A 23,137-nucleotide genomic window follows, 5' to 3' on the forward strand; every position below is an offset into this window, starting at 1 on the left:
GGCTGGAACCCAAAATTCGGAAATGACTAGACTAATGGTGCTTGAACCACTGAGAACAGGTACTTTACAGCTGTGCCTTATATTACAGTCTACATTTCCTTAATCAAATACTGTTATTCAAGTAATGCTGAATTGGATTGTGCAGCCTTTCTGGCTGAAGCTTAGGTGCACAAAACTTGTCACTCCCTGTGCTGCTTTGTGTAATAAGTAGTTCCTTGTCAACAGTGCAGTGAATGCTGTCTGTTTAAAAGAATATTTAAGTTATTCTGGGATATCTGATATGATAGATGTATTTGAAATTTTTTTGATAATTCAGATTTTTGCTGAACAGAACATAGTATAAAGTATCCTGTAAGGTACCTGTGCTTCTTAGAAAAGATGTAGTAAACAAATAAAAAAATCATTAAAATGTGTAGATTTAATGATATGAGGACTTGCATAAACAGTGAAGACCAGTGGGGAGATAAAAGGACAATTTAGCATAGAAATTGCTATATAAATAGCATATGGGACTCTAGGTGGATTTCAGAGAAAGGGAGAAAATGTATTCCAAAATAGCATATATTAAATTGTGTGTATCACACAGTATGCACAAGGGGGCAGAGTTAGTTTCACATGTGCTCTTACCTCTTGCAAACCATGTCTGCTGGTTACATAGCTCTCTAACTCTAATATTTATTGAACCCAGATTTATTTTATATGAACTTCTGACTTCTTACTGCTACTTGTGAGCCTTTCTGATCTACAGATTCTTCTCTGAGTGTTTGCCATTTAAAAGACAGCATAGCAAAAAGGCTAGAAGTTTTGCTTTTAGAAGAAGGAATGCTAAATTGCATGTTAGTATGTCTTCATCCCATGATTCGTGACTTTGCAAGAGGAAAAGCATTATGTCTGATCGTAAAATGAGGAACTGATCCTGGTTAGAATTTAGTGTAAGAAAATTATGATTTATGGTAGGAAAGTCTGTGTGGCTTTGAATATTCTGCTTCAGGAGCTGTAATTCTTGTGTTATTTAAACAGATCTCCTCTGTCTCTATTGAGATTTTTAGATTAAATACAGAGAATTGATCTCTGACATGAAAATAAAATACTGTGTATTTTTAATTTGTGGTTACAGTTGCCACGTGAAAGTAACTACTACTAACCAAGAGAACAGATAACGGCAGACGCATGTTACAAGACTGCAGTATTCCTTTCTGAAATATATGGCAGAATGATTATCAGTAAGATTGTGTATTGCAATGTTAATGTTCTCATGATATGCACTGTTACAAGTAAATGGCGTATTTGTTCCCTTTGCTTACAATGGCATTGCTCTTATTTGAAGCGATCCTTTCTTTTGCGTCATAGGAGAGAATTCAGTTTGATACACAGAATTTTGTTTTATCTTTTTTGTTACATCTCCTGAAGATTCTGTTCTTTAAATTCCTGTGATTGTGTAATCAAAATTAACTACTCTTTGTATCAGTTTGAAATAGTGGTTTTTAAGAAAAATACTTTAGCCAGAAATTGCTAGCTTCCTAAGTACATTTGGATCCATGCGTGAGCACTTTTGTTATTTTGAGAACATCTCTTGGCCAGAGAATGGCCAGAGTTGAAAGAAAACAAATGTCTCTTTAGGATTCATGGGTGACAGTCACATTTGAGAATTTATGTAATTGAATTTCTTTTTTCTTGTGACTTGCAGGCAGAAATTGTCAAGAGGCTGAATGCTATATGTGCACAAGTCATTCCCTTCCTGTCCCAAGAGGTAGGTAGTCATTTGTACTGCTTCTGATCTGAACCACTGCATCATTGTATCTGTTACAAAAGTGGGACTTCGTGTTGAGACTGTTTACTTATGGATCTCTTGGTACTTGTAGAGGACTTTCCATTGTGCTGTTACCACTTTATCATCATTATCTTCAAGCCTATTATAATATAATTTAAATATATTTATGGAATGGAATGTGTTGTAATGTCAAAGCAGAATTTTAGGTTATATATTTTTCTTTAACATACAATGTAGTTTCTCTTGCAATTACGATTTTGTGCATCTGAAATCAAAGACAGCTTGCAAAAATGCTAGAAAGGCATAATTTGTGCTACATCCTTGGCAGTGAACATTAAAGTTCAGCAGAAACTTCTGTTTTGGTACATGAATAGTGATGTTCAACACAGCAGGCATAGAAACACAGTTTTTGTGCTGGCTTTTTTCTCTCTGTATCCCTGATTACTTCCTACCTTAAATCCTTTTATGTTTTTATGTATTTGGGGAATATAAACAGAAAATTGAAACTCACTGTGAGCTAATTTCTCTAACCATTAATTTTCTCCAAATTATGATTTTCTAGTATTATTGTGAGTGCATTGTAGATAATTTAAAAGGCACTGGGATTTAGGGGAGTAGATGGGAGCTAATGAGGAAGCTTCTGAGCAACTGGCATGTGTGAAGTAAAATAGGAAGTGTGGTTCATGAAAGGAAACCTTTGGTGCATAATGGCCTCCCTTGTCCACCCTCTGAAGGAAGGACTGGATACTGGGATTTGTTGGTGCAGGTTAGTGTGCATCAGTTTAGCATATGGTTTCATTTCAATACAACATGTAGCTGCAAAGACAGAATTGGAAGGTGTATTTTTATGTATTGCATCTGTAAAACGTCATGCCTGAGAACACGTTGTGACTTCCTCCTGGCTTTTCAGTTGTTACATAAAATGCCAGTGCTTTTCAAGGGAGCTGCTCAGCTGGCTGCAAATGAGAGGCTGCATGCTCCATGTTGCTGTTCAGCTAATGAGCTTTGTGTGTGCCACACGTGTGTGCGTATCTTTGTGTTTGAAACAAGAATTATGCCATCAAAACTAGAACCTGACAGTGTTTGTGAGTGCCACTGTACTTTCTGCTTATTAAGATGGATGGATTTGTGGAAACTAAACGATGTGTAATGCTCTTGCTCCATTGCTGGAGGAACAGAATTCAAGTCCTTCACAGATCTAAAACAAGTAGCTGTTTTGTACTTTGGCTGCTTCAGAGTCTCTATAGGGTGTAGTTACGCGGTTTTATTTGCTGTTCAGAGATAGCATACCATATATAGACAGCAGGGAAGGATTGAGAAGGGAAGCATAAAAAAGCTTTTCATGTGTCTTGACAGTGCAACTGCCAGTGACTTTTTTGTAATGGGTTTAGGAAAAATCTTGATGATTTTTGACCTCTTCAAGTAAGAATACATATTTAAATCAGTATATATTGGCATACAATGATGTGTCAAAAGGGAACTGAGCTTCAGGTTTGAGTATACTAATAGTCTTGGTTTCTCTCTAATTTGTGTCTTTAAAAAGTTAATGTCTTAATGGAAGTCTCTTTATTTCATCATCCAGATTAATAGAGAATTGAATTGCAGCATGCTTTTGCTGTTTATGCATTTTACATGCAGTCTAATTGTGGAATAGTGGCTGAAAAATGTGATCAGGCTTCTTTATATTGTGCCTGAGGGAAAAATGAACAAAATACAGTGGTTGCATGCACTGATGGCAACATTATTGCCTCATAATAGCACCAGGTTAACTTGTCTTATTGCTTGTTAACTTTGTAAGGAATCAATGGCTTGTGATAACTCACTTAGAAGTAGGAAATTGTGGGCAAAATCACTAGAGATCTTGTGAAAAGGATGCATTTATAATACATCACCCTACTGTGTACTACTGTCTGCTTTGTTTCTGGGGGCAGTCCAGTAAAGTAATCAGTAGATTCTCCAGGCCTCAGTCAGTTTTATTGTGCTGTGCATCATCTAAGCATATATTTAAAACAAAGTTTCTAACCTGCCTAAGCACACAGTCAAGTGGTACCTTGTTTTTACATTCATTCCAGTTTAGGCAGACTGTAAATAACAGCACCAAGAAATACAAGCTTCCCATTTTTGTAGGAAAGAGTGATTCTGTGGTCAAAAATGTAAGATGGACTTCAGGGGCAATGTGTGTTCAATTTCTGGTGTGGTTTTGGGCTTCCTGTGCTGCAACAGTCATTTTCCACCTCTGTGTGATACCAGTGTGCTCGAAGTAGTCCCTGTTGCATAAAATGAAAGGGGTGCCTGCATGGGTGTAGGTTGTGGTCATTCAGTTAATTTAGTTTTATCTGCTGCAGTTGGTAGATAGTGCAATATTGCCATGCTTGAATGACCTAGCCAGTACGGTGCAATTAATTTTATGTCTATAGCCATAGACAGTGCCTCTGCTAATTGACACTTCTCAACTGAATTTACCAGCTTCAGCAAAGTATGACACTTCCACAACCCTGTGGCTTTCAAGCTGGGGCTAGTTCCTGTCTGCTCAAGGTAGTGTGTGTGGCTGGTTGCAACCTTTGGCTGTTATTGTGGGCTAACTGCTGAATGACCTCAAGTATTGGATAGTGGCATTTCTTCAGTGTGTCTGGACATACTTATCACAGTCACCTTCTTTTGAGTAAATACTGTCTGTGTATTTATTCATGGAATACATGCAAGCTGGCTGATGTACAGCAAATTATGTAGTTGTGGCAACTTGGAGCTCGGCACTACTTGCAAAAGCTGCATGAGAAGCAAGTACTGGTCTCTGTCAACTTAAGTGCCTCAATGTAAGCATTTTGGAAGGCTGAAGGAGGCTGTAATAAACTTTTTTGGGAGGTTCACTTTTCTTTCCAACTGCCAGTGAACTAGCTAATAACAAGCTAGATGGATTGTTTTTTAACAGTCTTCATCTTCAGTTCCCTGTGCACATTAAGGTGGTCAGATATACCTTCTAGTACAATAAATGCAAAGCACTGGTATGCAAACATGTAAACATCAAAAGGAAATTCTGCTTGGAGTATTTTCAAACTTTTTGATATCAGCTGATGGTTTTTCTTTTAAGAGGTTTATGTGGACCATAATATGCTTGCTCTTCTTTGTACATACTTCCCCTAGAGGTGTTTCTGAAGTCCAGTAAATTTGAATGAGGAGTTTGAGATCCATTGTGTAGAAGCAGAGCAGGAATTCTTACATACTGATCGAGAGGAAGTAGCTTTTGGTCTGAGATGTGAGGTTGAGACGACAGAATTATTTGCCTCTGTCTCAGACTTGCCCCAGACTAGAGCTAAACAGTAAATGCAGGGAAACTCTGAGAGATCTGTGATCTTTCTGCCAAGGAATGCATCTCATTAGCAATTTATGCATGTATTGCTAATAAAGCTCTTACATTTTTCTGAAGTAGTTGTTATATCTTGTCTGAGTTATGGTGCCTGGATGCAGTGACCCAACTTGTCCCTTGTAGCTTTTACAGTGTGTGCTGTATTCCATGGTGGATGTGTATTTGCTTTCCAATTTTCACTATCATTTTTGGCATGGCTAGGTCTCATTATGCTGTTTCTAGATAGGGCTTCCAAGAAGGGCAGTGCTGCAGTTCTTAAGCAAGACCTGTACTACCTCTAAACATACCATATAACAACAAAATAATACAAGTAAGGAATAGCAGAGGTTGCTTGCTTCTTCAAAGCAAATTTTTCAGTGAGTTTTGCTTTGGATGTTGGTGGTGATCCTGAAGACAGGCTGTAATTAGGGGTTTTTAACACCAGTATAATTGTGTCCGTGCCTGGGGGAATTCTGGCTGTCAGCACAGCTCCCCCTGTCATTGGAAGTTGTGGAGACCTCTGACATGGTATAAAAAGCCGGGGAATTTTCCACCATGTTGCAGTGCCTGTGCATAAGCCAGGACTAGGTGACAAGTGTGTATTGAGACAATGTGATGGTGAAAAAGCCTAGGTTCTTGTGATCTCTGTAGTTGTTGCTACACACTGTGAGACTTAACGTGGTTTTCCAAAATCATGCAAGTAGAGGCACACAGCTCATCTCAGGATGCAAAACTGGGAGAAGAAACAAGAGAATAAGTTAGAAAGGAGAAACAGTACTAGTCTGCATGAAGGTGGAGCAGGTTATGGGCTCATTGCTCTGGCATGTTAAATGCAGTGCAAAATACTGTTTTCCCACAACTGAAAAAAACCCAGATCTGTCATTTTCTTGTGTGCACAGATGAAGGCTAGCATTAAATGTGTATGAAAGTTGCAACCCCGTGTCTTTATTTGGTTGGGGAAAAAGTAACCCTTTTTTGTTGTTGCTGTTTTTACTTGGCTGTAAATCACTACATGATCACTTGATGGACAGGCGGATGTGTAGTGCTTGTTTTTTAGCATAATGCTGCTTGTTGCTGGTGTGCTGGCTCAGCAGGGTGTTCAGGCACATCTGGTAGGTATTGGAGCCATCCGTCCTTGGGTACCAATTCAGGCTGGCCCAGCCAGCTGCCATCCTGCCCCTGGGCTCCCTGCCCCTTGGTTTTGGGTTGCAGTGGGGCCCTGGACCCAGCTGGGCTGTGTCTTTAGGTGTAGAGATCCCCACCTGTTTCTAGAGCCATGGCTGGTAACACAGAGCCCCCAGCCCAGTTTCAGAAAGGCTGTGAGCAGACAGCTCTTCATAACCCTTCATGGGCTTTTCTGCACCTTTTTTCACTCAAGTGTGTGGTTTTTGTCTGTAACTTGAAGTAGTGCCAGGTTCACTCGACCCTGGGTGTTTCTGGGAGCTGAGGAAGTGCTTCCTCTGTCGCTGCAATGAGCTGGAAGTGAAGGAAAGGCTAATTACAGACCATCTATTTTGAGTATTTTTTATACAAAGACACTGAAGATTAAATCAATGTTAAAGCAGCTAGCAATAGGAGAATTTTAATAGTCTCTACTGTACCTAATTTAGGTTCAGTGTTATTAGGCCCTTGAGTTTTCTCCTCTCTGTGAAGTCTTGATCCCAAAACTATTAGAATCAATGAAAGATTAATTGTGTGACTGATCTGGCAGAAATCTGAAAGTGGGGTTTTGGTAGTCTATCCCTTCACCTTCTCTTCCTCTGACCTAAGAATGAAATAACATTTTCCCCAAATTCTTCTGAGAGGTATTCTTTATGTGATTGCTGTAAGGGAATAGAAAATACTCTGACTTTTATGGAGTTGTCTTATTTTCCAAATCCTGGATGCAAATTGAAGTAATTTCTACAATAATTTTGATAGGTTTAGGCCAGCTTTTTTAGAGGCCTTAGAAGTTTTTTCTTCTCCTGGGAGCAGGATTTAAGTAAATTGATGTTGGAGTAGAACACTCATATACACAAGAGCTTTCTTTACCTCAGTGCAAAAAGCATTGCCTGTGGTAGGAAAGAGAAGATGACTATAAACTTCTCAGTAAATGCTTTTTTTAAAAAAGTAAATATTTTAAACCATCTGCTTTGGTTTTTTTTTTTATTTTTATTTTTTTCAATGAATTAATGAAAAATTCCATGGTGTGAATGACTTCTACCAGAAAATAGTGGTATAATTTTTATAATCACCCTGTTGATATGTAGTCAGAGTCGTGGGTCACCAGGCTTGTAGTTATATAATTGATGAAAGCTGTACCTATCCTTAATAAGTGATAACCTGGAACTGATAACACATTATCAGGTACTTGGTGCTTGAATATCATCATTTCCCTTTTGTCTGGTATCTGTGGCAGGGGTACATTGGATTTTTAATTTTTAAATTATTTTTCTTTAATACCAAGAACATTGTTTGCTGATGTTCAACCTGCTTTTTTAGTCTTTACATTGTCTTCTTATAAGACAGATTGGGTAGATTTGGTTTATATTGGCAGTGTAGTTTTACAAAACTCTGAACAGAACTTCTGTGATTCTGTTTACAGCTGAAAAGTAGCAGTTTTCTAAGTGGTCTCCAGTAATTTCCTTCATTCACTTAAAAACAAACAAACTCTAAAACCATTTTCTTCCTTCCAGGAGAGTTTGTAAAATATGACCTTCATTACTTGCATTTATCTGTTTTTCTTAGCCGGGATCAGAATTTCTTAGTGCTGTTGGCTAGGAATGGCACTCTCCAGTTTAGTGTTCCTACTAAGAAGAAAACCATCCAACCACTTCCCCCCCCACCTTCCTCCATAGGAGAAAAAAGTCTGAGGTTATGGTTTGAGATAAGAACAAAGTACTGGAAACAGTGTTGAGATAAGAAAACAGACACTAACAGCAACAATGCTAATAACAAAAATTTATAGAAAGAGGCTGATGTACAAGCAAAATTGCTCCCCAAGCCCAGGACCAAAAACCAATGAAAGACAGACCCTCCAGCTGCCATGTTTTCCTGGACCAAAAGCCATTTCTTCTGGAAGCCAGGTCCCTTATTTTTGCCCTGAGACAATGAGGTGTGGTGGTATAGAACAGCCCAGACACACCCAAACCTCATGGCTGTTGCGTAAAAATAACTCTGCATAGGCCAAAACCAGGACATAGTTATGGATATATATTTTAGGTTTGTTTTTCCCTGCCCTGAGAACTTTTATGCAAGAGGGCTTTTAAGTGAAAATGCCATTTTTGTTTGTGTGTTGTACTGAGAATTGTGAAATCTGGGCCTGCCAAGCCCCTGAAGCAGCAGCGCCCTTTTTTACAGCTCCTCTCTTTTGATTCCCTCCTGCTTAGGGTGCTCCATGGAGCATCCCAATGCTCTTCACCTAACTCTTGTGTTGGAGGTGGTCTTGAGGATTTGGGTCCTCGTTTTATTTTATGGAATTTCTTTCTTCTGCTGAGGATGCACAGGAGGAGTTGCTGTACAAGGTGGTCTGTACCTTGGCTCTGTTCTGCCATACACAGCCATGGGAAGACAAACTTGAAACTTTAAAGGGACCTTCTCAACCTTTCCTGTAAACTTTGTGCCAGTAAACATCTGGATGTTAGTTTTGGTGCAAAGCTGATGTTTCATTGTTACAGTTTCTGCACCTCTCCAGATTGTCAGGACCTCCCTCCTTTTTCTGTTCAACCTGTGGCTGTAAATCAACGATGTCTCACTCTCAGTGCAGATCACACAATCTACTCGCAGTTCTCCATGACCCCTCCTTGCACCTATTTGTTCTGTGTCATGCTGATTCTGTGAGGCTGCCTGTGAAGATTAATTTGTCACTGGTGGAGGTCTGAACAGCCATGGATCTGGTTGCAAGATGAGAACCTTATTTTGTTTGTACTTGATGTTTTCAAATAAATACCAGTCAGCTTTCAGCAATATTGAATTTAGTGAAGGGATATAGTATCACTCAAACTGATACAACCACTGGAGCTTGTAAACTGTGTTGTTAATTAGACCATGTGTTTTTGATGGACTTTTTAAAGCTATTAAAATTTACATCTTGGAGATTGAAATAATTAGTTCTCTTTCACATGTTTGACAGATTTGTGAATGTCATTTTAATTTTTTTTTCATGGTTGGGCTGCTTTGAAATGTATCTAGGAGGAGAAGCTGTATAATCTTCAGTGATGTAGTTGCCATGTGCTTCTTGAAAAGATACCTTTATTTTCACAAAACTGGGTGGGGTTTATTCATAAAGTTTCCATGGCTGTAAGGAAAGAGGCTTACATTTGAAGATGGCATTTAAATCCAAAAGCACACTGTGCTGATGAACAAAAGGAGGACTATTTCCCACTTAGCCATGTTGTGAAAGAGCTCTTCAGGAAGCAAAGGTGTAATTCCCAGCATGTAATGGCTTAAAGATAAAAATCCTCCCCTTGCCTATATATTTTTGCTTATCAACACACAATGTGACTTTCTGTTAGAGAACAGTTACTTCAGATCTTGCATGTCTTAGAAAAGCAAATAAAGACAGTAAAAGTAAGAATCTGTGCTTAGTAATTTAGAAAACAAATAATTTTATTCTGTTTCTGATCTTCATTTATAGCACCAGCAACAAGTGGTGCAGGCTGTGGAGCGTGCCAAACAAGTGACCATGGCAGAACTGAACGCAATCATTGGGGTATGTGGTCTTTCCGTTTTAGCTCTGGTAGTGTTTGTAAATAGCTTTTCTTTTACTTTCTCTCTTGCATGAACTCATATCCATCAGGTGGGCAAAAGTTGCGGGCAGTGGTGAAGTTCAGTAGCTTGACCTTTATAAAAGCTGGTTACTACCCTGAAGACTTTTGCTTGCACTGTGCCAAGAAGACTAATGGGGTAATTAATATCTGTGTTGTAGCTAGTCCCCAAAGCAGACTCAGTATTTGTTTTTTCCTGTTATTTTTTTGTTGTTCTATTTAAGTAACATTGTTTCCTTTGCATACCACCTGCCAGTCTGCTTCTGCAGCCATGGTAACAAGTACCCTTGATGATATACTTTTTTTCCCCATCCTTGCTGTCCACATCTTTTTCTGCATGTTGGTTCAAGACTCTGACTATTAACCACACTTCTTATTTTTACATTAAAAAATAGCTGTTACTTTAAAAAAAAAAAACAAAAAAGTATCCATGCATCAAACCAACCAACCAAAACACACCCACCAAGACCAAAATATCCAAACAATCAACCAAGATGGGCAGCAGAAAAACTCCTCCCCACTGTGCTTATAGGTGTCCTGCTCTTAGTCATCTATAAATACAGGTGCATGGAGCCCCTCTTGTAAAGCCATTGCTGACAGGTATTAGCCCAGTATTGAGATTTTATAGGTGTGGGCAGCTGCAGTGTTTATATTTTATAACTGGAGAAGAGACATAACAACGAAAACTCTGGCTGTTCACACTACATAAAATAAAGGTGAGAAGTCATAGCTTAACACATTATTCTCTTGTATAATTATGCAGCTGAAGCAAGCAGTTGTTTTAGTTATTCTAATGAAGACACTACAACTGTACTTTGTATCTTCTGCATCCTCCCAAATGCTTTTTCTTTTGTGTATAGATTAAACATAAAAGTATTTTTCTTTTTTTATTCAGTGTATCAAACACACTTTGAAATGCTAATTATTCCATTTACTTTCATTAAAATTCAAATTGCTGAATGAAGATGTGGATAAGGGTCGCCGAATAATCAATCTGAAGTGAAGATATAGCTTCAATTATGCCTCTGTCTTTTAACAAGGAAATCAGGACTTTCTGATCATTGCTGACAGTAGTTTAGAGCAGCGGTCTGATTGTAGCTTGTTTTTAATAGGCTATTTCTAACTCTATTTTGTATACCTCTGACCACAAGAAAAGCACTGGTAGTCAATTAGAAATTATAAATGGAAAAGAGTAACCCTTATTTCCTCTGAAGTACCCGTTAGAAAGAAGGGGGTGAATCAGAGCGCATCGTGTAGAATTATGAATAACATTTGTTGTATGTCTATTATGCTCCAGTGGGGAGAGTGGGAAATGAATAATCTTCCAATTAGTTTTCATTACCTAACCAAAAATATTGCCTTTTATTAACATTCTTTGCATAAAGTAGTTAAAGGTTGGCTTCTTTGTTTCTTTTATACGAGTGTGCTGCATGTGCATTTGTAGTGTGTGTGTATATGTATGTACCATGTGTGGTTTTCTGTGTTCACACTCATACTTCACTTTACCTGTGCATGTTTTGCCATTCACCTTTGTTTGCATTAGAGAGACTGCAAAAAGAAATTTGATTTCTAGTAAAGGAACCAAGTGTAAAGCGTGTGATGTTACAAATACTGGCCATCACACCAGTTATTTAGATTTGTCCGGCTTTCATGAGCCACTAAACCACACAGAATAAAAATAAATAGATGAGACACTTGTCTGGCAGCCTGGCAGTAATTCTGTTGGTCTTCCCCCCAGCAGACAGAAGTAAATTTTCTTTTCCTGTCTGAATTTGTCTTTTTATGTCAACTGAAATTCTATTGTCTGAAGCGTCTCTAAACTCTCAGACTTTGGGTTTGCACATTAAAGTCGGTCAGCCCTTGACTCCCTCACATGTCTGATTTTTACCTGCCTTTTTTTGCTCAGCTGTTTTATGTTGACTTAGGAAATACTGTGTGTTCCTCTTTAATTTTAGAAAAACAGGAGCAATACAGACTGCAATTGAGTACTCTTTAGGTTTATAGATAAGTAATCTCATGCTGTCTTTTAGTGATTAATTTTTTAAAAATGGAATAAACATGAGTGCAAGTTATCTAATAAGCTTAAGATCATGTTGCAAGAATCCCACAATAGTGTTATGTCTGCACTTTCAGAGAGTCTGAAAATGTAGCATGCAGCTAGAAAAGGCTTACTTTACAAAGTGAATAAAATTCATACTTTGTAAAGTGAACACCAATAAAATAAAACAAAGAACATAGTTGTGGTTTTTTATGTGTCTGATTATGTTCTCTTATTTTTCTTTTTAGGAAGTCTGGCAGGGTTTGTGTTCTTTTAACCCTATGGTATTTTAAAAAATTCCAGTGTTTGTTTAACCCATTGAACTGTGTATCAGACAAAAAGGGAAACAGTATTTGGAGGTTTTGAAATGAGATTGTAGCTTAGGTCTCTCTTTGTTTTGCGGGCATCCTGTTTGGTTCACCTGACTCACACTAGACTCTCTTGGTTCAAACAGAGCAACTCTGGCCTTGAGTTAAAAATGCATGCTACCAGAATGGAGTGTGGCACAAGGAAGGAATTGAAGGTGCACAGATCATATCTCTCTTTGTGTTTCACATGTATATATTTCTGTATGAATGTGCTCTGATTTAATGGAATCTGATGAAGCACCTTTTAACTTTGCAATATTATTCTATCTTCATTGGTAAATGAACCAAATCACTGATCCATGCAGTTTAAATGCAAAATACTGAAGTGAGCCCAGAACCCAGAGAGACTGCCTGTTCTCCTGACAATAAACTAGTTATGTTTAATGGAATGAAACAGAGTTATAATGACTTCTTTCACAGGTCATGTTCAGTTTAAAACTACTGATGGGCTCAAACAAGTTAAATATCATCTTCTGGAGAGATGCAGTGAGAAAAACTAAACCAAAACTGGGTATATCAAAAGCATGCTGCAGGAGGACTGTAAATCTGCAGGCATCCAGGGTCTACCTCTGGTGTTTGCCATGGGCAGTGTGTTGCAGCATTCTTGCTCAGGGCAGTCTGTAGTGCACATCCAGAGCTACTTTCCAGGCAGGGTGTTCCAGGATGAGCAGTGTGATATATCCAGTTGATCTTGTCATCTGTTGTGCTGCCATTTTTTTACATTAGAATCTGCAAGATTGCACTGTTGGAACAGTGCTCAAATTGTAGGCTTAAATCAATAATGTGATCTAATTATGAATGATGTTTTCATTTCCTGTATTAATAAATTGAGGCATCTAACTTTCTTAAAATGTTGGGGTTTGTTTTCTCTAATCCATTATACTATACAATTGAACATGCTGTGTGAGTATGGTTACATTTTAATAAGGGAACCAGGGAATTGACTCGTAACTTTTTAGGAATTTTACCTGTTCAAAATAGTAGTTTTTCAACTGCATTTGGGTAGTAAGGCAGAAATGAAGGCTTGTGTGCCTGCTTATCACATGGAGAGAGATAAATGTACCAAAAACTTAAGAACAGGTATGTGATGGTGTTCAAAGAAAATGCAGTTTAGCACAAGAAATGCTGAACCTCAATTTTTAGCAGTGACATTTTAATGATAGGAAGTCTGCAGAATTATTTGCCATCAATTGTGAAGGCAATAACAAGCCTTGGTGGTTTTTCACACCCTCTGTGTTAAGTGCTTTCAGAATGACAGCGTAAACTGTGTTGGAGAACTCCAAGGAAGTAAAACTGATTAAAATGTTCATGCTTGAATGGTGCTGATGGAATAGTTCATTTGGACTTTCTCTACCTCCTGCAGCTCAAGCTGAAATATTAAAATTCAGTGAATTTAAATCTCTCTCCCCTCAGCTCAGGAAAAAAACATTACATTTTAATAGGTTTTAAACTCATAATTCATTGGTTTGGAGCAGCACTATTAAATCTATTTAAATATTACGTGTATTACTAAGGAAGTGATTGAAATAATTCTTTTTCTTTACCATTCTATGCATCTGAGTGGAAAAAGAATGGCTTTGGTTTAATTTTTAAGCATTTTGTTTTATCATGCCACTTTTATTATCTTCTTAAAAAATAAGCAAATGGCAGTTACTGAAAGAAAGGACTCCTTCTGTCTTATCACATATAATTGCTGTGTTAAAATGTTTCTTCTTAAATGCACTGTTTTTCACCATTTCTACCCTGTATTTGAGGCCAAGGTGTTTGTTTGACCCATCTCAAAAGGTCCATAATTTTTGTTTGCTTTCAAGAGAGTGATTGTTTTACAGCTCTGGAGAACAACAGCTGTTTAGAAAATAGGCACAGAAGCCTCTGTGTGCAGAGAATGCAGTGTGGTGCAGATAAGTACACGAAACTTGAAATGGAGAGTTGGCCTCCGTGCCTGCCATGATTGCTGTGCTGCCTTGTTGAGGGCTGCAGATGCCAAATGCTGCTTAACATGCAGAAGCATCTCCTGCTCCTCTCAGATGGTGCCTTGTTTCTGGCTCCTGTGACTGCGGGTGCTGTGAGGAGGAGTGAGGATTTTCTACTTGAACCAGTACACTCAGTTTGTATGGAAAAGTTGTTCCTGCCCAGGTGTGTGCATTCAGAAATGGTGGTGTCAGGGAGGATGAGTGAGGGCAGTTAGAACAAAAGTGTTGTAGCATGGGAACAGCAGTCACTTCTTTCTCCAGCCCTTCTGTATTCTTCATTCAAGATGTGATAAGCAGTGGCTGAAATTTAAATTCAGTAAAACAAGTTGGTGGTCTGCTGTATATTGTACACAGGTTGTTAAAGTGGGACGGCAGAGGTTGACTTATCAGCTATAAGCTTGGAATTATTTTTATTTGTGTATCCTAAAGAAATGTTGAAATTCATTGCTCTCCATTTAATTACTCGTTTGCTGATTTTTTATTGATGGTGATGTGGTCCTGCAAATATTTTGATCCTCTCTAGTGGCTGAAATTGATTTGTAGAAGGCTTTTGGGTGAGCACTTTTGGTTTTGAATTACTCACCTGAAGTCTGGCTAAGTTAAAGATACCCTGTTTTTTGGTTGCAAAGAGGTGTTTTTGAGGAATTTATCATCTTGTTCCTTTATTCCTATGTGCCAGCCTCGAGAGAGCCTTGAAGGTGAGGTCTAATTTAAATAAATCTCCTCCATATGCAGTGTCTTCATTTAAAGAAACTGAAAATTATCTTTTTAGGGATTTTTGAGGGAATTAATTGGAATGTAAATATTTTCCAGGTTCCATATTGCCGAGGATGGACTTTAAATACTGTTGCTACACTTCGAGTGGGCTGCCACTGTCGTCTGCTTTTTGTCCTATTTTCAGTAGCTGTAGTAGCTAGTTGAGTTTAAATTGGTCTATCACTATATGAGCAGTCAGTGGTGTTGCAGTGTGAAGTGCTGACCACTTACAGCGTCTCACTGCCAATATGCTGGTGCCAGAGGCCTTTGCTCGTTCTGCTTAACTAAACATGTATGACACCAGTGTTGTGCCACGCACATCTCATCAGGCAGAAGAGCTGACATTGGCCTCCACGTTTCTCAAGGTTTTACAGATGCTTGTGTCAAAGCTGGGTGACCACTGTATCTTGTTTTTTAAATCAGGGTTAATCAGTGCAGATATGAAGAGACTTGCAGAGAATTTTTGTGATACTCTGTAACATGAACATATGCAATATTTTATTTATGACTTACACTTGTGTGGTTTCACTTCACACGCTGTAGAAAGCAGACAAAACTGTTGCCAGCAGGGTCTATACTCCAGTGAGGGGAAACTGTTGCCAACCGTATACAGATGTATTGTGTTCCATGTTGGTCTATTATATGGTGTGTATTGTCTTCAGTGTTAACATTATACCAGTTCTCTAGGAAAAAAAAAAAAAGTCTTATCTGTTAGGTTTTAAAGTCAGGGGTTTTCCAAAACCACTTGACTGCAAAATCAGCAATGTTTATGTACTCAGTGGCAATGCTGTCTATTTAAATGGGTATCCTTACTGTACAGCATGGCCTAAAGAAAGGTGCTGTTATATCATGGTTTCATACTACAGGAGTTCTGATACCACCCCTAAACAAAGTCATGTATTTGCCACCTAGACTTCTTCCCAACCACACTTTGTAGGCTGCTGCCTACAGCAATGAATGAGGACCAGGAGTGTATTGTAGAGTGGGTCAGGTAAATGTTTGCATTGCTTCACATGGGTGAATAGTACTTTTCATGTCTTCAGTCTTAAATGTGGGACCAGAGCAAGGGCTCTATTGCTTAACTGGACAGTAAAGTACTGCATAAGTAGAGTATTTCATCATGTTAAGTTCATCGATGAAGAGGGAATTTAGGAGGTCTTATAGTGTCTGATATTTCAGAATGTTTGATTTTTATTAGCAAAACAGTTACGTGCTTATTGCTTGGTGAATTCTTCACAGTCATGTCCTTGGGTATATGAAAGCTCATCACAAATATTGATGAGCTAACTCAAAGAATGTCTGTGGAACAGAGGTCTACTGCTTTCCCTGTTATGCTTTTTAAAGAGGCTAAGGCAAAAAGAGCAAGTGGTCCTTCCACAGTCTTGGGGCTGCAACTTAAATCCAGGTGATTTGATCCTTGTCAAGACCTTCCTGTATCAAAGCCGCTGTATCTAGGAAACTGCACTAAAGCAAAAGAATACACTTCAAGTTTCAGTTACCTGGCTAATGGGCACTACATTAAAGAGGCAGAACACTACATCTCACAGTGAAATCTGCTTGGAGAGAGGTAATGGTATCCACATGTCCTAACACTTGTGGGAAGAGGCTGCTCACCTCTGAGAAGAGCAGGCATTACAGTCCTCTGCACAGAACCACAGCTGCACCAGAAATGGCCATCTTTAAAGGCACAGAATGTGTTGGAAAGAACGGATCAGTTTGCACAGCCCAGGTTTTCATCTCAAGGAGAGACAACTTGCTGAAATCCAACACAGTGTGTACTTGTGTGCTGTAAGCATGAAGAAGCATGGTGTTTGCACCTAGACTTAAGGAATCTCTGCTTCTCAGTAACTGCTGTGTAGAAATTTGACTTGGTAAGGATTGACTTGATAAGATGCATTAGAGAAATATATCTGTGAGATGCATAACATGCCTCTATTTTATATTGCTATTACATAGCTCTAAAACCATACCTTGTGAAGAATCTTAGAAGGGAATTATAGTTGCCACATTTAAAAGCTCTGGTAATAGAACTGCATATAGATTTAGCCACTTGAATCTCTCTGTGACCAGTGCCATTGCTTAACTTCTAGCTTTTATTGTTTGATTTGTGATACATCTCAGATGGTAACTTTTTCGCTTTTTAGCCCACGTTTTCAGAAACTATTTATTGTGGTGACCCTAGAAGATTATTTAGAAGTTGGCTGGGAAAAGCACAAATTTTACTCTCATTTCTAAAGGAAAGGACCAAAATTTACAAAGTCCCAACAGAGATGCTCTCTTTTTACTTTTAGTCTAGAGGAGAAAAAAAATTTCTTCCCAGTATCTATGGATAGGACATTAGTGGAGCATTTGGAAAATAAGGTGCATGAACTTTAGTGCGCACCTACTTCTCCAGTGATTAATTTTACCATCTGTTTAAACATAGCAGAAAATGCAGATTTGCTGCTGTTGTTATTTTTTACACTGGTCTGCGTGAAAAGGTTTTGAAGCAGAGGTTTGGTATGTCAAGGCACATATGACACCACTGGCAAGGCCTTTAGCTTACAATTTGTGCTTTCTGCCTTTTCTGGCAGATGTGGATTTTCTTTACCTTAAATAGAAATTGATGGGGGAGAAGGAAGAAGAGATTTTAAGTTGTGTGATTTATGTGGTAATTTCTGCCCTTTATTAAATGACAATAGAAAGTGATTTTGAAGAGTTTAATTCTTCCTCCCTCCACCTCCAGTGTGAAATTGATGTAAAGTCCTGCAATCAGAAGAAGGAACTACTGAACTCTAATACTGTGGGAAGGTGAACTTAGCCTTTTTGCAGAGGACTAGGTTTTTCCCTTTATAAGACTATGTCCAATTTTTGACCATGAATCTTTTATTTGTTAGTAGCTTATATTAATTTTTTGTCCACTATCTATGCTGTTTCTCTGGGTGAAAAATAGTCATTAGAGTGGAAGGGAGGACAAATGGTGAAACATGTATCCTGACAGATGTTCCCATATATATGATTAAGAACGGAAATGTGCTCTGCATATATTGCCTTTCATCTCACAATATGATTTGGGAGATGACTTTTTGTTCCTAGATCACTTAAAAGATCTTTGAAGCAATTTGTAGAGATATGATTCTGATGGTTTCTTTGTTATTTATGTAGGAGCTATAAATGCTCCTCTTCTGATTAATGACAGCTATTGATTTTTTCCTTCCCTTTAGTTTTGTCAGTAGAGCTTACTTTCCTTCTGTGGAATCAGCATCCTCAAAGACATAAATTGCTGAATCTTAGAGAGCAAGTAGCATCGCATTTGATTCTTAACAAAAAAAAAAAAAAGGGAAAAAGAAAAGCATTATTGTTATCCTTATTATTATTACTAGTCTGCTCCTTATTCTCTCTCCTTTTTCATCATTTTTCATTCTTAATCCTAGATTTTTAAGGTCTGTGTTCATTCCCCTTTGTGAACACACATCCAGATTTTCTAGTAGATCAGGTGCATCTGAGCACTTAAGAGTTCCACTAATTGCTGATACATTTCATAGAATCACAGAATTTTTTTAAGTTGGAAAAGACTTCTAAGATCATTGAATCCAATCATCAGACCAGCACCACTGTGTTCACAATTAAACCATGTTCCCAGGTGCCACATCCAGAAGATTTTCTGAGTGCTTCCCCAGGTATGGTGGTTCTACCTCCTCCCTGGGCAGCCTGTTCCAATGCATGACCCTGTTTTCAGTGACGAAAACAGGGGTTTTTTCTTTTCCTAATATCCAGTTTAAACGGCACAACTTGAGGCCGTTTCCTCTCATCCAATAAGTAGTTGCCTGGTAGAAGAAAATTACTCCCGCTGCAGTAGAACCTCCTCTCAGGCTATTGGAGACAATGATAATGTCTCCTGAGCCTCCTTTTCTCCTGTCCAGACAGCCCCAGCTGCCTTAGCCACTTATCACAGGACTTGTGTTCTGGACCCTGTCACTTGCCGTGTTGCTCTTCTGTGGAGACACTCCAGCACCTCAATGTCTTTCCTGAATTGAGGGGCCCCGAACTGGACACAGAACTCCAGGTGTGGCCTCACCAGTGGGAGTACAGGGCAATGATCCCTTCCTGGTCCTGCTGGCCACACTATTGCTGATAAAGGCCAGGATGCTGTTGACCTTCCTGGACACCTGGGCACATGCTGGCTAATGTGCAGCTGCTGTCAGCCAGCACTCCCCAGTTTTTTTCCACCAGTCAGGTCTCCAGCCACTCTGCCTTCAGCCAGAGTGGGCCAAGATGGCCTCTGACCACTACATCTATCACTAATCCTTTTCTGTTCATGAACAGCAGGTCCAGTGGGACACCAGCCCTTGTTGTCTCCCTCATCCTTACTGTGTCAGGAAATTGTCCTCTAGGAACCTCCTGGACTGTTTCCTCTCTGTTGTGTTGTATTTCCAGCAGGCATCTTGTAATGTAATAATCCCTTATGAGAGGAAGGGCCTATGATTGTGAGAATTCTGTTTATAGAGTATTTCATCTCCCTCTTTGTCTTGGTGGTCTGTAGTAGGATTCCCATCAGGATCTTCTTTTTACTCTGGGCACTGTAATAGTTTTGAAAATGCTCACTCTCCCTTTGAAGAGTAAGGGTAGTAATTTGTTCTACTCTGCATCAGTACCGCTGTTTCTTTATGCAAATCTATTATATGGTATGTATCCATATAGCTCCAGAACCATTCCACTGGAGGAACTGCTATATGACTCTCTTTGTGGGCTGTTTTTGTGTCTTGGTATCATGACATGAGAAAAACTATCTGCCAGCAGAGAGAGAACAATACAAAGGAAGTACAAACAGTGCAGATCATGTCAAGGGTGCGAACCAGGAACAACCGATAAAAGTTCATATCATCTTAAGTACACTCGTAACTCTGTGTGCCAAAGAATTGCCTTTGCTGGTTTTCAAACCACTGACATTGATATTGTGTACTCTTGAACCATTGTTTTTATGTCTTTGTTTCCTCTTCATCTTGGGTTTTGTTTTGTCTGTATGCTATCTTACTAATGATTCACTCTGAGCAACCAACCACATCACTTAACTCATTTCAAACAAACAGTGAAACTATTTGATTCAGATTTTTTGAGGTCCTCTCCCAGCAGTGTTGCAATACGAGTAATGAACATGCATAGAAATATAAGAGAGAAAATAACTTTTTGAGACATTTTGTTTGTTTGTTAACATTAGAAATGTCTTCAGGTTAGAGTACTATATTCAGGTTGTTTGAGTAATGGCCATGACTTCCCAGGGTCTGTAAGAGGGAAAGTGGTAGATTACTGCAACACGAGCTGCTTGGAAAGTATCCAGTAAAAACTTGAACCTCTTCCAGGAAAATAGGTTTTGAATGTGCTGACTACAACAAGAGAGCATTCAAAGCTAATTTGTTAGTGGGTTTGTTATCACATTTTACTTAAAAGTTGATCTCTTAAGATGTGTTGGGAAAAGAATTAAGCTAAGCATCAACATTTAGAATGGTGGTTCTAAAAATTACTGTTACTCAGATAAAAACCTTCAGCAAATCTTTTTTACCTAGTTGTGTACGTGTGACTTTGGAGTTATTTTATTCCTTACTTTACACAGCCTAGAAGAATATACAGAAAAGAAAATACCATTAGTAGCAGCCAGATGTTATCTTTATTTGACGTGCGATAATGTGTTTTGAAAGCTTTACTTCAGTTTTTACTACTCAGCTGATTTAAATTACCATCTCCCTAAACTTATTACTAAAAAGAATGCAGTCTTCTTTTTTGGCTTCTTTCTGATTGCTGTGTTTACCCTGTGCTCTTATATTTTGTTTGTGTGTTGAATGCTCCTTAAAAACATTGCAATCTATTTTGTAATTCCATAGGGTATATTTCTTCCTAGTAACTGTTGATGTTTTTATCTTCAAATAATTCCAGAAAATTTACAGCATCATAAAGTCTGCCTTTCCAAGTTTTCACCTATTATGCATTAATGCTGAAGATGTATGCTTGACTTTATGCATCCTGTAGTCAACTGTGATGGGATTGTCTGAAGTTAACCACATGCTAGGAGTTCATAAATAACATGACCAAAGATAAAAAATTACAGAGAAGATGGAGAAGGGGAAGAGAAGGCATTACAGCAACTTCAAAAAAATTATGTAGTTGCTCAGTTGGCTCATTCAGGCTTTCCTTGCAAGTTTTTAAATTGGGTCAGGTTTTATGATCTAAATTCATGCTACAGGCAGAAACAAGTGTGAACTTTTTTCATAGTGGAATGTTTCTTTGTATGGAGTAACTATCTCCATACTTACGTCTCCATAATTTTGGCATTTTGATGACTAGAGGAGATCACCCTTTTTTTACCACTTGGTAGCATTAATCTCATGCCCAGTGGGCTAAGGAATTGCTCATTATTCTATAACTTTCCATTCAAAGAAAGCTGCATGTAGGTCACCTGATGCTCACCAGTGATGTCCATAAGCAAGGGAAAAACAAAAGTCAGGTTGTCGTTGTGGGTATTTGAATACAGTAATAGGAAATGACAGAGATGTCACTTCATCTTTACCTTCTTGACTAAGCCTATTAGCAAACAGCATTATTAATTATAAGTGATTATATACCTTTATTTTATTTTCCACTTATATATTTTGAGAGCAAAAGCCTACCAAGTGTTTCACTTGAATTTGCTTCCTTTCTGGTTTTGGACCAGTGCCTCATTTTTGGTGTTCAGCATTGCTCCTTTTATTGGAGGAGGTCATAGTCTTTCCCATGCCAATACAGTCCTAGTCCACGATCCTCTGTCTGTTGAAGTTTTACTCCCACCCCATCTAACAGTATGCAGCAGTATTATGCTTGTGTGGCATAGGATGTGGTGCTATGCTGAAATTTTGAGTGTTAGCTTAGACTTATTTTGCAGTCTAGTTTTCATACCAAAGCATTTTCTTTCTGCTGTTACAAAGTGACTTAATGACACTGAAATTCTGCTGCATCAGTGAGTGACACTTCACTTCTGAGGCCATGTTCTTACCAGATTTCAGGTTCCCATTACTTCTAATGTAAGAACTTGGTCTCTTCAGAAAAGTTCTCTATGGCAGAAAGGCTCTGGGTTAGGTTTTTTAATTCCCCACTCTCTGCAGTTATTTTCAGAGCTCTCTGCAATTCATCTTGCAGTGAAAACACTTTGATTCTTAGGCAGGAGGGACTGGCGCAGTCCAGCTGTTCTGGGTGATCTCAAGCTGCTAGGCTGCTACTCTTAAACACCATATTATGTCTGAGTCATTAATGATATTCAGTACATCCAAGCTTCAGTCTGTGCTGTTGTCTTGCTGAGCTATGTAGAGAGATTCCTATCAAAGAGAAGTAAAAATGGGTATTACGTTCACAGCGCGGTTTTCTTCCAGCTCTTTGGAAACCATCCTATGTCAATAGAGGAGGTCATATTATGCAGATTGGGAAGGTCAGTTGGCAGATCTGTATGGACTGTACAGTAGAGTGTAATGAATGTTCCTCTTCAGTTGACAGTATAAGAGTTAACAAGGAGAAAGCTCACTGTTGATATTCTCAGGCTCTTTTCAAAGTCTTTACTTTAAGCCACGGGCAGATTCAGACAGAGGTCTTCATACTGTGGTTTGTAGCACATTATCAAATAGGAATAGGAAATTCCTTGCTCAAAACCAGGTAGCAGAACACAGATTATTCCGTTCATCCCTTTTCTTTTGCTTATTCTTCTCCTCCCTCCCCAAGTCAGGCATTCCAGGTTGTTGTAAGGCAGCCCCATTCAAACCCTGAAGCTAAACAATACACCATTTTCTCTTGCTTTGTTTCATTGTAGTTAGTTTAATATTCTGAAGAATGAAGCATACTGCCATAAAAGCATCAAGCAAGCAAAAAGGGTTTGATGCGTTCTGCAAGAAGGAACAACTGCTGGAATGACATGGGTTTGCAAGCAGGAAAAAGATTCACCCTTTCCTTCTTCTTCCATTTGGAAGAATGTTCTTTTTGGGTTTTTGTTGTTTGGTTTTGATTCTGGTGTCTGCCTCCCACCCTCTTCTGTATTTTTATTCCCCGATAGCTTTCTTGTAGGTCATTGCCCTATTTTCTCTAGTACTGGTCTGGATTAGGTGATGTGTGCATGCCACTGCCAGTCTGATTCCGCTGCATGAGGTTT

General features: G+C 38.7%; 1 protein-coding gene across 4 annotated transcripts in view; it reads left to right on the forward strand.

Moving 5' to 3' along the window:
• Window positions 1–23,137, forward strand: part of LOC135289517 (transducin-like enhancer protein 4) — a 97,936-nt gene that overhangs the window by 29,757 nt on the left and 45,042 nt on the right. For 3 of the 4 annotated variants that reach the window (XM_064403186.1, XM_064403184.1, XM_064403185.1), the window contains exons 5-6: window positions 1,688–1,750; window positions 9,730–9,804. In XM_064403186.1, the coding sequence (XP_064259256.1) occupies window positions 1,688–1,750; window positions 9,730–9,804 (138 nt within the window). The remainder of the gene's footprint in view (window positions 1–1,687; window positions 1,751–9,729; window positions 9,805–23,137) is intronic. The other variant, XM_064403187.1, reaches the window with a different exon arrangement.

The sequence above is a fragment of the Passer domesticus genome, chromosome Z (assembly GCF_036417665.1).
Source record: "Passer domesticus isolate bPasDom1 chromosome Z, bPasDom1.hap1, whole genome shotgun sequence".
NCBI lineage: Eukaryota > Metazoa > Chordata > Aves > Passeriformes > Passeridae > Passer > Passer domesticus.